This window comes from Monodelphis domestica, chromosome 4, assembly GCF_027887165.1.
Source record: "Monodelphis domestica isolate mMonDom1 chromosome 4, mMonDom1.pri, whole genome shotgun sequence".
Taxonomy (NCBI): domain Eukaryota; kingdom Metazoa; phylum Chordata; class Mammalia; order Didelphimorphia; family Didelphidae; genus Monodelphis; species Monodelphis domestica.
In genome coordinates, this window is record NC_077230.1 from 172,576,673 (window position 1) to 172,598,778 (window position 22,106).

Consider the following 22,106-nt stretch of genomic DNA (forward strand, 5'->3'; position numbering starts at 1 on the left):
AATGAAGGGATTTGATTTCTAAAAATGTTATTCACAAGTAGTTTTCTTAGAACATATTCACTTAACAATACTAAGTTATAATCATATATAAATAAAAAATATAGTAACTTTTTGCACTTATATACCACTTTGTTTTTACCTTTCTGAAACTAAGAAAAATAGAGAATATTCAAAGAGTACTTGCTTTCTAAATCTAAGCAATGATTGTAGCTAATAGGAAAACAGTAAGGTAATGTACAAACACACACATGATCGTTTGACATCTTTGTTTAATCAACAAAAAATCTCATGGGCACACATTTACTTTAGTCACTAAATAAACACATATACTCTCTTCAAAAGGCTTCATGGAAGAGCTAAAATGTTACAAAATGAAACCAAAAAATGAAGGAGCCTATGACTACATCAGAACTTGGTCAACAATCAGGGCTTCACATTCATATCCCAAGAAAATGATGGCTTTGTTCCTCCATATCCAAAGCAGATATAAATATGTTAATAACTTCTGCTTGACTGACAACAGTTGGTAGCCTTTCCAAATACCAAGAAAGCAGTTACTGATGCAATCCTTAATATTTAAAAAATGCTCTGAAAAACATGTTATTCCTCTTGACATGTAAAAATGAGTGGTAATGTCATGGAGAGAACACTGAATTTGTAGAAGTTGTGTAAAGTTCCAGATTTTCAACCTTGGGTTGACTTTACCTCATGAAAACTTGGTTTCTTCATCTTTGAAATGAAGGGAGAGGGATAGACAAGATGATCTCTGAGGTCTCTTTCAGCTGAGACAATTCATTCTGAATTTCACAGGAAGAAAACCTAACCAATAACATACTCTTCCGTTCGTTTATTTTAATGGTGATGAAAAGAAACAGCTAAAATTAGAGACCTTACTGCTGACATCTAAAGTCTCTCATATAAAGATATTGTTGGGGGCAGCTAGGCACCACACTAGATAGATAGATTGGCACTTCAAATCTGACCTCAGACACTTGCTGGCTATGTGACCCTGGGCAAGTCACTTAATCTCCATTGCCCAGTCTTACTGTTCTTCTGTCTTAGGCAGGTAAGAGGTTTCTTTTAAAAAAAAATATATATATATATATATGTGTGTGTGTGTGTGTATGTATACACACACACATAAACATATCTATTGAAGAGCCTACAGAAAGGAATGTTTTAAGCCAGTGAAAAATTAATGTGATGTATACTATAAAATTATATTCTGTTAAATTCATGCTATTCCTTCTTGCCAAAATATTTAATTTTTAAGATAAAAATGTCTGTTTAAATTTTTTTTAAATTGTGCTTTACTTATGTCTCATAATATGTAAAATAATCTATTTAATATTCACTACTACACTTAATGTTATTTATCACTATCATTTACATTTATTTAATCATTTTCACATTCACATTTACACATTTACATTTACAATATTTAATCATTAAACATTTATAAGACACCAACATAAAACAAAAACATCCAGAGTAAGCAAGCCAGCATAAAAAGAAATATTTGCTTTTGTGTGCTAAAGTTAATGAATGGAAGCTCTCATAAGAAGATAAATTATTTTTTCTATTTGAGTGTGATTAGATTTTCACATAATGCTGGGTTATTGGATCAGAGGTTCACTTTAACCTTCTGCTACTTTACACGCAGCTCTGCAATAAGATACCAAGGTTTCTCTTTCTCCTTACCTTTTAGTACTGTAATATCTTGATTAACAATCTTGTGAAAACAAAGCTCTTTTATAACAAAGTTGGCCATGTTTAAAAGAAAAATCCTCCAGAAATCATGCAAATCAAAATCCCACAGCCATGTCCTAATGAAAATATTCCATGTATAGTTTTAAAAACTTTTGCCTACATGAAGGTAAACAAGTTGTTGCTTGGTAAAACTGTTCCGTTTCCTCTACTAGCCTTCTTCGTCTTACCTGAAACTTCTGAAAAAGACATGCCATGCCTCCTAACTAAGCATTTTCGATGACTGTCCTCTATGCCTGGAATTCTCTCCTTTTTCATCTCTAACTCCTGGGTTACTTCAAGCCTCTGCTGAATTCTATCTTCTACAAGAAACTCTTTGCAATGTTCCTGGATGCTAGTACCTTTCCTCTATTGATAAGGCCCAGTTTATCCTCTATAAATTTCATGTATATATAATTGTTCATGTTATCTGCCCCATTTAACAGTGAACACTTTGACAACAAGGGCTGTTTTCTGCTTTATTTTTATATTAACAGCATTTAGCATAGTGTCTGGCACGGAGTAAATACTTGTTGACTGGGGCACCTAGGTGACTCAGCAGATAGAGTCAAGCCTGGAGATGGTAGGTCTTGGATTCAAATCTGGTTTTAGATACTCCCTAGCTGTGAGACTCTGAGCAAGTCACTTAATCCCAATCACCTAGCTCTTGTGCTCCTCTGCCTTGGCATGGATACTTAATATCAATTGTAAGACAGAAGTTAAGGTTTTAAAAATAAAATGCTTGTTGAATGACTAGTTGAATTCAACCTCTGTGTTAGTGAAGACATTGTTACTATTATTATAAATGCTTAATAAATTATTTTCTCAAAATGAAATTTAGTGACGAAATAATTTTCCTATAGTATTATAAAAAGGGTACAGAACAAGATAATAGAGAAGTTTGTCATAATTGTGATGAATGAAATATAGGCTCTGTTACCTTCAGGAAAAGAGATGATAAAGTTGCTTGAAAATAATTTCATTAATATAATTAGCAAAGGTCACATTTTCCCCATTTGTCCAGCTCTTTTTTCCCTGGTTGCTAGATCATGTAATCAATATAACTTTTCAATAGCAACTTTATTTCAGAAACATGGCAAATATCTACCAATTTTTTTAAAAATTCAGGCTAAGATTCCTAAGAACCTTAAGGTATACTATTCTAGCACAGAAGCTTCCAAAGAATTCTCAACATAAAAATCCACATTTATACATATGAAATAGCCAAAAAGGACACAAATGTATGTGCACAAGGTTGGTCAAATGTATCTCAAAAGACTGTACTATAAGTCTTTATAGTCACATAATTGTCAAGAGGATGACCTTATTAGGTCTCAAGATATAGTCGCCTTGCATATTCCCAATAGATAATAATTTCACACCACCCTGAATACTGACAAAAAATATTCCAGACCACACTACCCTGAGGGGCCATAGATAATGAAATCAGAATTTGTTAATACCAACTATCAACAATCATTACTTGTCATCAATAAAAAGCAGCTTCATCTGAGTTATCTGAATAATTCTAATGGAGTGATTGATATTCATGGTACTCACTAAATTTTATCATAATATTTCTTTCAAACATGCTGTTGGCTTTAAAGCAAACAAGAACCAAAATTTGGGGGAAATGGCAAAGAAATACTATGTAGCAACATATTTCTTTTTCTGTCTGGAAGCCTGATTTCAAGTGTATCAGTTATGATGCAGTAGATTGTTTTGTTTGCAGGTACACAAACTTAGTACCAAGTTTGGGCAATAAAGTAAAATGGACTAAGCTGTTACACCCTCTCACCTTCACTTCCAGGACTACTCTTGCTCTTCTTAGTACCTATTCTCCTAAGCCTCTAGGACCAATCATCTATAGCTAGAACCCATGACTGTGCCATTTCATATGTCAGGTCAATACCCTATGTTAGACCTTTCCTTCATTGCTCTACTATTTAGCCAAACTTGCTGATATTGTGTCCCATTCCCTCTTGCTTAGAAGAGAATCCAGAGCTGAAGGAAACCTAGGTCACTAATTAACCTTCTAAATTGCACTGACAGGGAACTAAGACACAGTCAGGTTACAAAATTTACCAAGGCTACTGGGATAAATCCAGGATTTGGATACATCCTTTAATTTAAGATTCAGTATTCCTACATTTACTAGTTGAAACAGAAACTAAGTTACTAACTGAAAAGTGAGTCAATGATAATAAAACTAAATTTGGCATTCCTTCAGGAAATTTCCACTTTAATGGAGGTCTAGTAATAAAACAGTCAAAATTATGAAGACCTAGTAATTCAAGTTCAGGTATTGTAGAAGTCAATTGGGTAACTATTCTAGAAAGGGACGTCTTCCTAGCATGTGAGATATAGGAATGTCAGTGTGCAAATTGCCAAGAAAAAAAAAAATCAAGCCCTTAACAGTTACAAGTTGTTGGGTTTGTTTGTTTGTTTTTAATGATACTGATAATGTTCAAGTGTAGTGAAAGAATTAAAAAATATCATAGAAAACAAGATCAGAAAAGAAGGTAGGCTGGACATGTAGTAAGAAAGAAGGATAAATAGATAGATCAACAGACAGACAGTGAATGTGGTCCTGGTACCCACAAAATGTCAAAAGGCTTGGGGGCACCTAGATGGCTCGGAGGATTGAAGGCTGGGTCTAGAGATAGGAGGTCCTGGGTTCAAATATGAACTCAGATATTTCTTAGTTGTGTGACCCTATATGAGTCATTTAACATCCATTGCCTAGCTTACTGCTCTTCTGCCTTGGAGACAGAAGGTTAGGGTTAAAAAAAAAAAAGACTTGAGTTCATAGGGTAATACATAAGAATAGCACAGAATGATGATGATAAAATAGAAATGATAGTTGATGTTATATAACATTTTGAGGGTATAGTACTTTTTATACATTTGATCTTCAAAACCCTGAGGCGAACTTAAAACAAAACCCTTTTGGTTTTGAATAAGGAATGAATGAGGAAACTGAGGCTTCAATAGGTACAGTGACTTTTGAGTCAAAGCTGCTTCAAATTCACACCTGAGTTTCTCATAAATCCAAAGTATTTTCCTATCAAACACAAGGCACACATGGGTTGTGCTACACTAATGGATTGTATCTGAAATCACAATGAGAGCTTGATCCATTGAAGTAAAAAATTGTGTATGAACATATGGGAAATTTTTTTGATTTCTCAGTTATCCTATATTCTTAATAAATTACATTATTTTGTTTCCTTTCTACTGTGCTCACCGAAAGTCCTCTTTGTTTATATTATATGCAAATATGGTTGTTCTGTCAAAGTATATATAAATTCCTTGAGGAAAGAACCTACATAATGATAACTACAAAAATAATATCATAGGCCATGATTTCACTTGCTGGCACAGTGAACAAATATCTCATAGCAACATTTCATTTATCTATTGTCATTTGAAAATGAGGAATTTCATATAACTTTTACATTTAACTAAATTTAACTATTTCATGGATGAGCCAAAACTTTTTAAAAAATCTTTTTCAAAATGGGACTTTCCAAAATTACTTCTTAAACATAGAACATTAAATACAATTTAATTTTGCCTAATGACTAAGGAACACATTATTTTCCTATTGTAAATGTAATTTAATTTTTCAATTAACAAAATTTCTTTTCGCTCTTTTCCAATCCCTCATTGTGTGAGGGGAAACCAGAAAAATAAAACTTATAAAAAATAAGAAAAGCCAAGCAAAACAAATTCTCCCATCAGCTATGTCCAAAAAATCTCTTATTCTTTACTTCTGTCAGAAGGTAGGTAATGATTCACTATCAATCTTCTAAAACCTTTGTTGGTCATTGTAAGAACACACTATGGAATTATGCAATGATACTGACATATATGTGTACATGTTTAAAATCTGTTTGAACTTTAATATTTTCTGTTTCCTTTATAAATGTTAAGCTAACAAGATGCCATTTCTGCTCTCATGGTATCTACCACTAATAGCACCTCTTAACATTTGCTATTTTTTTTAAACCCTTACCTTCAGTCTTGGAGTCAATACTGTATATTGGCTCCAAGGCAGAAGAGTGGTAAGGGCTAGGCAATGGGGGTCAAGTGACTTGCCCAGGGTCACACAGCTGGGAAGTGGTTGAGATCACATTTAAACCTAGGACCTCCCATCTCTAGGCCTGGCTCTCAATCCACTGAGCTACCCAGCTGCCCCCTAACATTTGCTATTTTTATTATATTGTGGACCAGAAAAATAATTCATCAACTTGTTCTAACTCACTAAGTCAGTCTTAGGGAGAGAGTCAAAGGTAAGAGTCCCAACCAATAAATTATGATGTAATATTAGACTTTGAAGTCTTATCTAACAGATCTCTAAGTCAATAGCTCTTGCTTCTTTCATATTCAAAACATGTTCAGGTCTCTTGGGACGTAAAGTGGCCTTCCCTGGAGTTGGCTATGGCCATTAAGATAAACTTCCCCTCCCCCAATGTCAAACATCTAGAAATAATTGTCTCCATTTGCTACCTTCACTTTCTCATTAAGGTTATTCTTTCACTTCTCCCCAAAATTTTGCCTTTCATTATTTGTGTCCTAGACATTTCTCTTCTATTAAACTGTTCTATTACATTCTTCAGGAATGGGGCCTAGAAACTATTAATAAGCACATGAAAAAGTGTTCTAAATCTCTTATAATCAGAGATGCAAATCAAAACAACTCTGAGGTATCACCTCACACCTAGCAGATTGGCTAACATGACAGCACAGGAAAGTAATGAATGCTGGAGGGGCTGTGGCAAAGTTGGGACATTAATGCATTGTTGGTGGAGTTGTGAACTAATCCAACCATTCTGGAGGGCAATTTGAAACTATGCCTCAAAGGGAGCTAAAAGACTGTCTGCCCTTTGATCCAGCCATAGCACTGCTGGGTTTGTATCCCAAAGAGATAATAGAGGAAAATACTTGTACAAAAATATTCATAGCTGTGCTCTTTGTGGTGGCAAAAAATTGGAAAATGAGGGGATGCCCTCCAATTGGGGAATGGCTGAACAAATTGTGGTATATGTTGGTGATGGAATACTATTGTGCTGAAAAGAATAATAAAATGGAGGAATTCCATAGGAACTGGAACAATCTCCAAGAAGTGATGCAGAGCGAAAGGAGCAGAACCAGGAGAACATTGTACACAGAGACTGATACACTGTGGTACAATCAAATGTAATGTACTTCTCCATTAGTGGCAATGCAGTGATCCTGAACAACCCAGAGAGATCTATGAGAAAGAACACTATCCACATTCAGAGGAAAACCTGTGGAAGTAGAAACACCAAAGAAAAACAACTGCTTGATTACATGGGTCAAGGGGATATGATTGGGGAAACAGACTAAATGAACATCCTAATGCAAACATCAACAGCATGGAAATAGGTTCTGATCAAGGACCCATGTAATACCCAGGGTAATTACATACTGACTACAGGAAGGGCAGGGGGAGGGGAGGGAGGAATAGAATATGATTTTTGTAACCAAGGAATAATGTTTGAAATTGACCAAAGAAAAAAGTAAATAAATAAATAAAATAAAGAGGAAAAAAAAGAATGGGGTCTAGGTCATATTTATCTTTATATTCATAGTGCTTAGGACAGTTACACATTTGTTAAATTGTTAAAATTCCCAGTGGAGAGGAACATTGCTGTTAGTTGTACCACACCCCTCCCTCCCTTCCCCCACAATCCCCAACTTTAATTGGAGAGAGTAGAAATAATGTCAAATTAGTACGAGTTTGAATTATTCCTCTGCTAATCAATTTATCGCTCTTCCCCATCTAAAAAGTGAGAGGGATGGATTAATTAATCCCTAAGGCTCTTTCTACAATTCTATATCTGTGCATCCTAAGAATTCCCACTGAAGACTTCTGACTTAATAGTCAGAAGAATAAATACCAAAAAGTTGTTCAATAGCTCCTAATTGACATTTTTACTACTAGCTTCTCCACTACACTATCTATGATATTTGGGGATCTATGCCCAAGAATTAAAATACATACCAATATAATATAGGAGCTTTATGACTATTACTTGGGTATTTGGGTATCTTTTATGCTTACACTTTAGGGACTTGTTCTAAAAGTATGAGGTGGGCTCAAAGTCTGACCCTTGAATGAGTGAAATTTTACTAATAACTTCTTTCAAAAACTACTTGTATTTCTGTAAAGGGTCACAGAGTGACAAACAGCTAAAACCATATTATATGAAATATGAAGAAAGTATCTGTCCCTGTAAAGTAAAATTTAAACATGAAAGGGAGCTATGAAAATTTAGGAATACAGTGCCAAGAAACTTGCCCAATATCAGGCACAAAGTGTATAATGAAGTGGAGAAGGAAACAATTGGTGAGAAACCAGATATGCCTCTATTGCTTATAACACTGAAGCCAGGTTTCCATTGACTTTCATTTAAAATGTGTCCTTGTCTTGAAAGGCTGGCAGATTTGAAAAGGTTTTTGTTTGGTTTGGAGGGAGGAAAAAAAGGCTACTGCCAGCTTTGCCACTTGGTTATGTTTTTTTTTTCTTCTTCCTAAACTACTAAGCTTTAAAAATATATATTATTATTTTGAAGAGATTATTTTGTGCCATGATAATAAAAAAACTGGCATTTTTATAACACATGCAAAGTGACATAATTTTCCTAGCCTGGTGATCCCTGCAGAAGCCTTAAAATTACCCATTCTAAGATCTAAATATGTCAATGGCCTTGCCCTCAGAGCTTTCTGAATGACCTCTTGAATGTCCTCCTTGTTCTTCATTCATTTTTGATGGATTATAGCCAGCAATGGTAAACAGCAGATAACTAAGTGATTTAGAAAAACAATGAAGCTTCCTGAGTTATCCATTTAACCATTTGTCCTCCTGTAGAAATATTCCCACAGCAACTTTTTTATTTTTGCTTTTTTTGTTGTTGTTTTTTAAAGACTGTGATCATATCCATGTAAAAATGTTTATCAGTTTGGCAAAATGTTGCTGCCATTGTCACTCCAGACCCAGGACCATAGGGTCCTAGAAGAAAAGGACAACAGGAATGCAGATTTTGAGCTGGAAGGCACTCCTCATTTTCTAGCTAAGAAAACTGAGGCGCAGGGAGATTAAATTATTTGCCCACAGTTATAATAGAGAGGTTAAATGGTGAAGGCAGAACTTGAACCAAGCTCTCTGATTCCAAATCCAGAACTCTTTTCACTAACTTACATCTCTCTGCTATGCATAAAAGCTTGTCATACATATCTCAATTTAAAGAGAGAGAATATTTACATGAATTGGGGAGCACACCTTTTTCAAATTACTAATTTTATTAGTAACCATCGCTAGCTTGATTCTTTTTAACTTTAAGTCATATAAGCTATAAGTGGAAAGTGAGGAAATCACGTATTAATTAAAATTCATGTAGTGATTTTGAGCACCTTTTATTTCATATTAGTTATTGCAACACTCTGATCAAAGAATGGAAACAGTGCCATGAATATAGGTGACATAAAATAAAATCTTGACTATTTTACAAAATAGGAGACTATTATGTAAGCTTAGAGATAAGGGCTTTTCATTAGGTCTCATGCTAACAATAAACTCCAGTGAAAGAACATATTTGGTTTACTGATTATTTTACTTTTATTGAGGAAGCAGAAATAAAGGTTTACAATATACGCATTGTGTTTTCAGTGTCTCTAATCTTACCTAATAAGACCTTTTCTAATCATTGCTAATAGCCAGAAAACTTGGTACCAAAAATCATACTCCATGAATTAGCAAGTAAGCTAAACAGAATTACAGTTTAATTGTAAAATGTATTTAGCTAATTTTCCTTTTTTTTACTCTAAAAATCACAATACTAAATGTTAATGGAATAATTTTTAAAAATTGATATAATGCCATTTTATAAAAATAAATAAGGGAGACTTCCAGTCAAGATGGCGGCTTAGAGAAAGCTAAAGTTCAGATCTCCTGAAACCCTTCCCTACCGATCTCAAACTATATGCTCCTAGGGCGCCGAAATTCAAAACGATCAACAGCATAGACCCTGGGAATCCTCCTCCTGGACCTGGACCTGGATCAAAAGGTACGGCCCTCCTCAAAAGCCAGAACCCGAGATCACACGAACCTAAGGGGTAGGAGCGCCGAGTCCAAGACTACAGAGGGAAACTTAGACCCGAGATTGTAACCCCTGGCCGGATCCTTCCATCCGAGTTCCAGTGAAAGTCACTGCCCTCGGAGCTCTGGGAAGCCTCGGCCCCTTCCCCATCAGAGAGTAGGGTCGTAGGAAACAACAGTAACCCTCAGGGCCGACAAGACAGCCTCACAGCCAGCTATTCTGAAGGCAACTTCCGGAAAGCAACCCGACCCAGTCGAGGGGGCACCCAAACAGCAGGGAAACAGAAAGAGCCGGGGGAAAGTGTAACCCCCAGGCCAGATCCTTCCATTCCAGTTCCAGTGAAAGTCACTGCGTTAAGGCATACTCAGTTCAACCCAGGGAAAGCTCATAGAATGGACAATCTGCCCAGGACTAAAACCTCTGAACCAGACAGAGATAAGAAAAGCTAATCCTCCCCATTCAGAGATGGCAAACTCCACAGAAGCACAGAAGCCACAAAATCCCAAGAAAAATAAGAAGAAAGGGGCGACTTTGGACACATTCTATGGAGCCAAAATACAAAATACAGAGGAGATAGAAGACGATGCACAAGAAAATGCTCCGAAACCTTCCAAAGGAAATGGAAACTCTCCACAAACCCATGAAGAATTTGAATCAGAAATGACCAAAAAGATGGAAGCCTTCTGGGAGGAAAAGTGGGAAATAATGCAAAAGAAATTCACACATCTACAAAACCGGTGTGACCAAACTGAAAAGGAAAACCAGGCTTTAAAGGTCAGAATCAGGTAACTGGAAGACAATGATCGTGTAAAAGAGCAAGAATTAATAAAGCAAAGCCAAAATACCAAGAAATTAGAAGAGAACATAAAATATCTCACCAACAAGGTGATAGATCTGGAAAATAGAGGGAGAAGAGATAATTTAAGAATAATTGGACTTCCAGAAAAGCCAGAAATAAACACCAAGCTCGACATCATGATACAAGATATAATCAAAGAAAATTGCCCAGAGATTCTAGAACAAGGGGGTATTAAAGCCACTGACAGAGCTCACAAAACACCTTCTACACTAAACCCCCAAAAGACAACTCCCAGGAATGTAATTGCCAAATTCCAAAGCTCTCAAACAAAAGAAAAAATCCTACAGGAAGCCAGAAAAAGAGAATTTAGATATAAAGGAATGCCAATCAGGGTCACACAAGACCTTGCAAGTTCTACTCTGAATGATCGTAAGGCATGGAACATGATCTTCAGAAAGGCAAGAGAGCTGGGCCTTCAACCAAGAATCAGCTACCCAGCAAAACTGACTATATACTTCCAAGGGAAAGTATGGGCATCAACAAAATAGAAGATTTCCAACTTTTTGCAAAGAAAAGACCAGAGCTCTGTGGAAAGTTTGATACCGAAAAACAAAGAGCAAGGAATACCTGAAAAGGTAAATATTAAGGAAAGGGGAAAGGAGAAAAATGTTATCTTCTTCTTTTATTCAAACTCTCTTCTATAAGGACTACATTTATATCAATCTATGTATACTAACATGTGGGGAAAATGTAATGTATAAATAGGGGGTAAAGAAAGACCAAATAGAATAATCTTTCTCACACAAAGATTCACATGGGAAGGGGAGGGGAAGAAAACTCCTATAAGAAGGAGAGGAAGAGAGGGTTTTTTACTTAAACCTTAATCTCAGGGAAATCAACTCTGAGAGAGAAAAACATCCAGATCCATTGGGATCTTGAATTCTATCTTACCCAACAAGGGTAGGGAGAAGGGAAAACCAAGGCGGGGAGGGGGAGAGGGAAAACAAAAAGGGAGGGAAAGAGAGGGGAAAGGGGGAGGGAACAAAACGGGAGGGACTAAAAAGGGAAACATCAAGGGAGGGGACAAGGGGGACTGATTCAAAGTAAATCACTGGACTAAAAGGTAGAGCCAAAGAAGAAAAGGTTAGAATTAGGGAAGGATATCAAAATGCCAGGGAGTCCACAAATGATAATCATAACTTTGAACGTGAATGGGATGAACTCACCCATAAAACGTAGACGAATAGCAGAATGGATTAGAATCCAAAACCCTACCATATGTTGTCTTCAAGAAACACACATGAGGCGAGTTGACACCCAAAAGGTCAGAATTAAAGGATGGAGTATGTAAAAAATAGACTCAAATACAGGACTACAATCCTCAAGAGCCTTTGCTCCACTTCCACAGAATGCCTTGTAATCTCACCTGGGCCGAGATCGAGAAGGTATTTAAGCTGATTCAAAGGCTTTTGAGTGGTGTTTTTCTCACTCTTGGACTTCCGTTTTGGGGCAGGCCTGGCTTTTTTTCATAATGTAGGTGAGGTTGTGTCTAGGCCACTCTATGGCCTGGACACGTGTTTCTTACCCTGTATTTTCTTTAATCCTTAATCTTCAATAAACCTCTAAAAAAATATAATACTCCTTGCAGAGAGAAACTAATTTCTACCTGCCTCAGTCTCCCTGTCTCCCCTAAATTTTAATCTTTACAAGTAAGACCTTCTGGGCCTCAACTGACAGAAAGAAGGCAGGAGTGGTAATCATGATATCTGATAAAGCCAAAGCAAAAATAGACCTGATCAAAAGGGACAGGGAAGGTAATTATATATTGTTAAAAGGGACTTTAGACAATGAGGAAATATCATTAATCAACATGTATGCACCAAATAATATAGCACCCAAATTTCTAATGGAGAAACTAGGAGAATTGAAGGAAGAAAATCATATTAGTGGGAGACTTAAAACAACCATTATCAAATTTAGATGAATCAAATCAAAAAATAAATAAGAAAGAGGTAAAAGAAGTGAATGAAATCTTAGAAAAATTAGAATTAATTGACATATGAAGAAAAATAAATAGGGACAAAAAGGAATACACCTTCTTCTCAGCACCACATGGCACATTCACAAAAACTGACCATACATTAGGTCACAGAAACATAGCATACAAATGCAGAAAAGCAGAAATAATAAATGCAGCCTTCTCAGATCCCAAGGCAATAAAAATAATGATTAGTAATGGTACATGGAAAACCAAATCAAAAACTAATTGGAATTTAGACAATATGATACTCCAAAATCGTTTAAAGAAGAAATCACAGAAACAATTAATAATTTCATCGAGGAAAATGACAATGGCGAGACATCCTTTCAAACCTTTTGGGATGCAGCCAAAGCGGTAATCAGAGGTAAACTCATATCCCTGAATGCTTATATTAACAAACTAGGGAGAACAGAGATCAATCAATTGGAAATGCAAATGAAAAAACTCGAAAGTGATCAAATTAAAAACCCCCAGCAGAAAACCAAACTAGAAATCCTAAAAATTAAGGGAGAAATTAATAAAATTGAAAGTGATAGAACTATTGATTTAATAAATAAGACAAGAAGCTGGTACTTTGAAAAAACAAACAAAATAGACAAAGTACTGGTCAATCTAATTAAAAAAAGGAAGGAAGAAAAGCAAATTAACAGCATCAAAGATGAAAAGGGGGACAGCACCTCCAATGAAGAGGAAATTAAGGCACTCATTAAAAACTACCTTGCCCAACTATATGGCAATAAATATACCAACCTAGGTGATATGGATGAATATTTACAAAAATATAAATTGCCTAGACTAACAGAAGAAGAAATAGATTTCTTAAATAATCCCATATCAGAAAAAGAAATCCAACAGGCCATCAAAGAACTTCCTAAGAAAAAATCCCCAGGGCCTGATGGATTCACCAGTGAATTCTATCAAACATTCAAAGAACAGCTAACCCCAATACAATACAAACTATTTGACATAATAAGCAAAGAGGGAGTTCTACCGAATTCTTCTATGACACAAACATGGTTCTGATCCCAAAGACAGGCCGGCCAAAAACAGAGAAAGAAAATTATAGACCAATCTCCCTAATGAATATAGATGCAAAAATCTTACATAGGATACTAGCAAAAAGACTCCAGAAAGTGATCAGAAGGGTCATCCACCATGATCAAGTAGGATTTATACCAGGGATGCAGGGCTGGTTCAATATTAGAAAAACCATCCACATAATCAACCATATCAACAAGCAAACCAACAAAAATCACATGATTATTTCAATAGATGCAGAAAAAGCCTTTGATAAAATACAACATCCATTCCTATTGATAACACTAGAAAGCATAGGAATAGGAGGGTCTTTCCTAAAAATAATAAACAGTATATATCTAAAACCATAAGCCAATATCATCTGCAATGGGGATAAACCAAATGAATTCCCAATATGATCAGGAGTGCAACAAGGATGCCCATTATCACATCTACTATTTGACATTGTACTAGAAACACTAGCAGTAGCAATTAGAGAAGAAAAAGAAATTGAAGGCATCAAAATAGGCAAGGAGGAGACTAAGCTATCACTCTTTGCAGATGACATGATGGTCTACTTAAAGAATCCTAGAGATTCAACCAAAAAGCTAATTGAAATAATCAACAACTTTAGCAAAGTTGCAGGATACAAAATAAACCCGCATAAGTCATCAGCATTTCTATACATCTCCAACATAGTTCAGCAGCAAAAACTAGAAAGAGAAATCCCATTCAAAATCACCTTAGACAAAATAAAATACCTAGGAATCTATCACCCAAAACAAACACAGGAACTATATGAACACAACTACAAAACACTCTCCACACAACTAAAACTGAACTTGAGCAATTAGCAAAACATTAACTGCTCATGGGTAGGAAGAGCCAATATAGTAAAAATGACCATCCTACACAAACTTATCTATCTATTTAGTGCTATACCCATAGAACTTCCAAAAAATTATTCTTTACTGATTTAGAAAAAAACATAACAAAGTTCATTTGGAATAACAAAGGATCAAGGATATCCAGGGAAATAATGAAAAAAAAATACAAAGGAAGGGGGCCTTGTAGTCCCAGATCTCAACCTATATTACAAAGCAGCAGTCATCAAAACAATTTGGTACTAGCTAAGAGACAGAAAGGAGGATCAGTGGAATAGACTGGGGGCAAGTGACCTCAGCAAGATAATATATGATAAACCCAAAGATCCCAGCTTTTGGGTCAAAAATCCACTATTCGATAAAAACTGCTGGGAAAACTGGAAGACAGTGTGGGAGAGATTAGGATTAGATCAACACCTCACACCCTACACCAAGATAAATTAAAAATGGGTGACTGACATGAACAGAAAGAAGGAAACTATAAGTGAATTAGGTAAACACAGAATAGTATACATGTCAGACCTTTGGGAAGGGAAAGACTTTAAAACCAAGCAAGACATAGAAAGAGTCACAAAATGTAAAATAAATAATTTCAACTGCATCAAATTAAAAACCTTTTGTACAAACAAAACCAATATAACTAACATCAGAAGAAAAGCAACAAATTGGGAAGCAATCTTCATAAAAACCTCTAACAAAGGTTTAATTACTCACATTTACAAAGAGCTAAATCAATTGTACAAAAAATCAAGCCATTCTCCAATTGATAAATGGGCAAGGGAGATGAATAGGCAGTTCTCAGCCAAAGAAATCAAAAGTATTAATAAGCACATGAAAAAGTGTTCTAAATCTCTTATAATCAGAGAGATGCAAATCAAAGCAACTCTGAGGTATCACCTCACTCCTAGCAGATTGGCTAACATGACAGCACAGGAAAGTAATGAATGTTGGAGGGGATGCGGCAAAGTAGGGACACTAATTCATTGCTGGTGGAGTTGTGAACTGATCCAACCATTCTGGAGGGCAATTTGGAGCTATGCTCAAAGGGCGACAAAAGACTGTCTGCCCTTTGACCCAGCCATAGCACTGCTGGGTTTTTACCCCAAAGAGATAATGAGGAAAAAAGACTTGAACAAGAAGATTCATAGCTGCACTCTTTGTGGTGGCCAAAAATTAGAAAATGAAGGGATGCCCTTCAATTGAGGAATGGCTGAACAAATTGTGGTATATGTTGGTGATGTAATACTATTGTGCTAAAAGGAATAATAAAGTGGAAAAATTCCATGGAGTCTGGAACGACCTCCAGGAAGTGATGCAGAGCAAAAGGAGCAGAACCAGGAAATCATTATACACAAAGACTGATACACTGTGGTACAATGGAAGGTAATGGACTTCTCCATTAGTGTCAATGCAATGTCCCTCAACAATCTGCAGGGATCTAAAAAACACTATCCACAAGCAGAGGATAAACTGTGGGAGTAAAAACACTGATGAAAAGCAACTGCTTGACTACAGGGGTTGAGGAGATATGACTGAGGAGAGACTCTAAATCAACACTCTAATGCAAATACCAACAACACGGAAATGTGTTCAAGTCAAGGACACATGTGATACCCAGTGGAATCATGCGTCAGCTATGGGAGAGGTGGTGGGAGGAAAAGAAAATGATTTTTGTTTCCAATGAATAATGTTTAGAAATGACCAAACAAAATAATGTTTATTAAAAAAAAATAAACAAAATTATCTATTAAACCTAGAAAGCAAAAAACACAATTATCTGTTAAATCTAGAAAGCTACCATGGCCTTAAAAATAGGATATAACCAGAAGAAGTCTGCTTTCACCTATCCCAACATTTTCTCCAAGAATATAGGGAAATGAGAGAATATTAATTAAAATATTCTAATTCATCTTCAAAAAAAAAAAATAATTGGTGTCCTTCTGCCTGTAACAGCAAAGGTAGAAAATCAGATGCACCTGATAAGTTACTGCTCCTCCCCCCAAAAAAATTCTGACCTTCAGCATCCTAGAGTGGCTTATTGGGGCTATCTTTACTCAAATATGAATATTTGTATTAAAACATTAATGTTCAAAATCAATTTACATAGCTTACTAAATGCTATATATTGCTAGATGTTAGTTTCATCTTCACTAGGACATTTTGGATACACTATACTTTATAAATGTTTATTGAATAAGCAGTGAAATTTAATTTATAATAAGTTTGCAAAATGTCATTTTTAACTTATATGACAATGTATTGGCAGCAAAACTATTGTCTTCATTAGTATTTCTTCATTTTGTCACAAAAACTACAACTGAAAAGAAAAAGCCATCCCATTGCTTCTGAGAATAATTCCATAATTCTATCTATTTAGCCTTCCTTGCATTACTTAAGGGTCTTAGCTAACTACATGCAAAGGGTTACGGTCAAACTGCACTTAGGGGAAGACCTCAACCCAGCTAATTCCAGCTTTAAAATCTCCAGGGGACAGCTTTAAGCAATGTTTTCCTTGAGGTCTTTTTTGTTTTCCATATTTACAGATAAAGAAGGGATTCAGAGTAATTATTTAGATTCTTCTTTTATTCACTGATGCCTTAATTTTAAGCATTAGATTCCCACCACATTCTATAGTATTTTAGGTTCACATTCCAGTCATGTACTACTCTTTATGAATCCAATTGGGGTTTTCTTGGCAACAAAACTAGAGTGGTGACCATTTCCTTCACCACCTCATTTTACAGATGAGGAAACCAAGGGAAACAGGGTTAATTGACTTACCCAGTCATACAGGTAGTCTCTGAGGCCAGATTTGAACTCAAGAGGAGGAGTCCTTCCTGACTTCCAGACCCAACACTCTATCCACTGCCTCACCTAGCTGCACGGCACATATAAAATAAGGAATAATGTCTAAGTTTCAAGATCAAAAACCTCATTTTTCATTTCTAGTATACAGAAAATATATTTTTTTCAGTTCTCTTAAACAAGGGAAACTAGTCAATGAATATAATAAAATATTTGGGGATCTTTAAATCCATTGGAATGATATCTAACACTTCTTTAAAATCTCAAGTATCACCTCTTCTCAATTAACTTTCATTAAAATAAATCTCAAAGAAATGCAAATTAAAACAACTCAGAGGCACACTACCTGCCACCTATCAGATTAACCAATATGACAGTAAAGGAAAGTGATAAATGTTGGAGAGGATGTGGCAAAATAGGGACACTAATGCACATAGTGGATTCTGAACTGATCTAACCATTCTGGAGGGCAATTTGGAACTATGCTCAAAGGGCTATAAAACTGTTGGATTCCCTTTGATTCTGTAATACCAGTACAGAACCTGTATCCTAAAGAGAATATTAAAAAAAGGGAGAAGGGCCTATTTGTACAGAAATATTTATAGCAGCCCTTTTAGTGGTGGCAAAGAATTGGAAAGTGAGAGAATATCCAGTTCAACTAGAAAACTGTTTTCTGTGCATTATATATATGCTTGTCCCATAAGCAAAATATAGAAATGTAGCATAATACCCATTTTACAAATGAGAAAGTTAGGGTAGCCAAAGGTGAGTCATTTTGAATAGCATTACAAAGAAAGATATTTTTAATTGGAATTACAACAGAACTTGACTTCTGGATTCTTAAGCCCATTTTTCTCCTTTAAAAGGCTATGTAATTTTTATTAAGATTAATTTCTTGCATGAAGAAACAGCTAGCTGCAGCTGGCACACTAAGGCTTCCAGAGGAAATTTAAAAATCTTTGATCCCACCTATTTTCACATGAAACCAGGGTGAGGAAAGCTGATTTTCCTCTATTTTTTGAACTTGACTTAATACAATATATTCTAGGATTATGATATCTAAATGCCTCAGAAAACTAATTCAAAATAAACTGTTTATGTCTTTGGAAAAAAAACACATTCTAAATAAGTTTGATTTAACACTACTTTCTTCTAAAAATAGCACTAACTTAATGCTGACCTCATCATTTGAAAGACTTCATCTAAGTCAGATTTGTACTTCATTATTTACATATAATCCTCTCTCATTTTACTTCGTACACATTTTCCAACCATGAAATTTCTATTTATGGATATACTGCATCCCCACCCACCCCCACTTTTTTTTTCTATAGATGAGCTGTATCATAACTTCTAAATATTTTTAACATTCCATAGTTTTTTATCCACAACCTAATAAATTTTACTGAAAACCAGTCTCTGTAAATGCAAATGAATGAAATATACTGGTTCTCTAAACTAGCCCATAAGATACTCAAGTTTCTAAATCAGTTTCATCATTCATATGAGTTTTTATTATAATGAAATTATTCTTAATAAATTCTAGATTCAAATTTCATCTTTTTCATATACAAATGAAACTCCAATTTGAGGCAAGAAAAAATATCCCTTCACAATTACATTTTTATAAATTTCTCATTTGAAATTTACTATAAAAGTCAGTGTCTCATTCACCAAACCTGAAGTTGGCAGCATCTATATTGTTCTATTCTTCCTTAAAGCACCTTTTATACGATACTACAACATTTTATTATAGACATTTCTCTTTTACCAATGAGAGGAATTAACTTTTGCCTTTCTGTTCTACTCTCCAATGCACAATGCTCACACCAAAAGGTAAATCTTCTCCATTTTAGAGGCCTGAACCTTAGCAAGGATGTTGACAGTCTAGATTTCAGGGTAGTGGTAGAAATGTTAAGGAATTCTTATGTAGTACCTGCTCAATTATTGTCTGTCTTAGATCAGTGCCTAATTCCCTTTTTCTGTCTCCAAAAGCAAAATCTATTTAGTAATCCAAATAACATGCTGTTGAAAATGTTCTATTTGTAATATTTAGAAGATATTAATCAAACAGTTTACATAAAACTAGACAAGGTTTCTATTTTCTGTGCAAATAAAATGAAAGCAAGTATTCCTAAAACTTTCATTTACAACACTAATGAATTTCACATTTCTTTCAGAAAGACCCCTGCAGAGAACACTGCTTGTAAAAGGATCATACGCCAAGAATTTCATAATTGAGTATCCTCAGATTAGGTATAAACCCTGAAATTTTAAAGTGTCACATGCCAGTTTCTTAGCAATAATGCTCTGGTAAATGATACTCTAAATGAATTCATTTATATGCTTTAAAAAAAGGAGGGGTGGCATATAGCTGAGTTTCCACATTAAATTAATGAACATGTTTTATAACTCACTCAATCCAGAAATTTTAGGTCTTTAAAGATTTATTTACTAAAGATCAAATTTATCTGTAAAGGCACAAAATTCAATGCATATACACAGATGTAAGGCTTTCCCAATGAATCTGACCATCTGCCAACTGGCTAAGAGATCTTACCTCCAAAGAACAAAAAACTTGGTTTGGTGCTGAATCACACAAGGAAGTAAATTCTCAGTACATTCAGAGTTGAACAGTGAATTTAAGCTCAACTAATGAAAAATTTGCTATTTCTTACTGGATAAAATTACTTGTAATTAACAACATTGCTTTTTTGATTCAATCTTACATTTGGCATGACAAAATTTCTACTCTACACAAGCCAATCATTGATTTTTTTTTTGCAAACAAACATTTTTGTTTGCACATGTCCTTTATTAAACATAAAGTAAAATAGGGAATATAAAAATATTATTTGGAAAAGTTAATGTTTACTAAACATAAGAGCACCTGAACTTAGTGGTAGAGAAAATGTTTCTCATGGGAGGTGCTGAGTTCAAACTTATCCTCAGACACTTCCTAGCTATGTGACTCTGGGCAAGTCACTTTACCCCCTTTGTCTAGACCTTATCACTCTTCTGTCTTATCCTAAGACAGAAGGTAAGGGAAGGAGGAAGGGAGGAAGGAAGAAGGAAAAGAGGAAAGCAGGAAAGGAAGGAAGAAAGGAAGAAAGGAAGAAAGGAAGGAAGAAAGGAAGAAAGGAAGAAAGGAAGGAAGAAAGGAAGGAAGGAAGAAAGGAAGAAAGGAAGAAAGGAAGAAAGGAAGAAAGGAAGAAAGGAAGAAAGGAAGAAAGGAAGAAAGGAAGAAAGGAAGAAAGGAAGAAAGGAAGAAAGGAAGAAAGGAAGAAAGGAAGAAAGGAAGAAAGGAAGAAAGGAAGAAAGGAAGAAAGGAAGAAAGGAAGAAAGAAAGAAAGAAAGAAAGAAAGAAAGAAAGAAAGAAAGAAAGAAAGAAAGAAAGAAAGAAAGAAAGAAAGAAAGAAAGAAAGAAAGAAAGAAAGAAAGAAAGAAAGAAAGAAAGAAAGAAAATGTTTCTCAAACTGTAGGTACAAACATTGTAAAAATGACCAGAGATAGATGTTTGGGAGGTGGACTTGAGTTGATCTGTTATCATGTTTATTTCTCTCCATTGTGTTCATTCCTCCTGGTCCTTTTCTCATTTTGATCTCCAAATACATTGTTATTTTACAACATTTCTATAATTTAAAAAAAAATCCATTAAGTGCAGAAAGAAAAAGGTATTGCAATGGTGGTCCTCATCAGAACACCATGGATATTCTGGCATATTTTCATTCTTTTGGTTTAAGGAATAACTATATCAAAGAAGCTGGCTAGAAAAAAATTAATGCATCTAGTAGAAGTATGTTTAGAACAGAATTGAAAATGTAGTTTCAACATATTCCCATTTTGCTGCCTCTTTTTTAAAAGAAAAAAGAAAAAAACTAACTTATTTGGGGGGAAAAAACAAACAAACAAAGTTGCCAAAGGTCACTCGGGTTTTAAAAGCATCAGTGGAGTGTACTTTATCCATGTCAAGCAAAGGGTTAAATTGCAGAGTAAACTGATTAGGATAATCAGAAGTCTAGCTCTTTTCCTCATGATCACCCCTTATATTCTCTCTCTCTTTTACTTTCCTAGGTCAGGAATAGCACCAATCTTGGCAAATTGTTAACTATACTAAATGCCAATGAGAGGGAACAAGAAAAAGATGCATGCAGGCAAACTGAATAGTGAGAGTACTGAAGCAATAAACTGGGACTGCAATAACAAACCTTCTCTAAGGACTAAACTTGTTTAAACATTAACCTAAAAATGAAACTATCAATGGAAAGGGAGTGGTGAGATAATGGAGAAAGATATAATTAAATATGGTAAAATAAAAATGGAAGGTTAGGGGTGGGTTTTTTGGTAATTATCCTATCCTCTTGTGGCTCCCCGTAGCTGCTAGCATGGGGCAGAGGCCACACCCCAGGAAACGGCTTCTACAGGCTGGCTAAAACTTATGAGGGTAGCCATCAGGTCGTCGACCCCTGGTGAACCAGGGCTTTGCTCACCCAGCATGTGAAGATTGCTTCGGTGGAACAGTCGGAAGAAACCAATAAGAAGGTTCAACGGCTGAGATGGTGATGCAGCAAGGCACTGTGGAGTGCTCAGGGCGTGTTGGAGCACAAAAGACAACACAGCCATCCAATGCAGCTGAGGAAGTCTCCAGGTATAACGACTTTTCATGCCACTAGACCCAGGCTTTCAAA

The 22,106-nt window shown here is 35.4% G+C and overlaps 1 protein-coding gene across 10 annotated transcripts in view; it reads right to left on the reverse strand.

Moving 5' to 3' along the window:
- The window catches only part of COBLL1 (cordon-bleu WH2 repeat protein like 1), a 200,086-nt gene that overhangs the window by 164,828 nt on the left and 13,152 nt on the right, over positions 1 to 22,106 (reverse strand). The window contains exon 2 of one of the 10 annotated variants that reach the window (XM_056793965.1): positions 17,395 to 17,491. The exons of the other annotated variants lie outside the window; for them this stretch is intronic. Within the exon in view, the coding sequence (XP_056649943.1) occupies positions 17,395 to 17,402 (8 nt within the window). The 5' untranslated portion in view covers positions 17,403 to 17,491. The remainder of the gene's footprint in view (positions 1 to 17,394; positions 17,492 to 22,106) is intronic. 10 annotated transcript variants of the gene reach the window in all.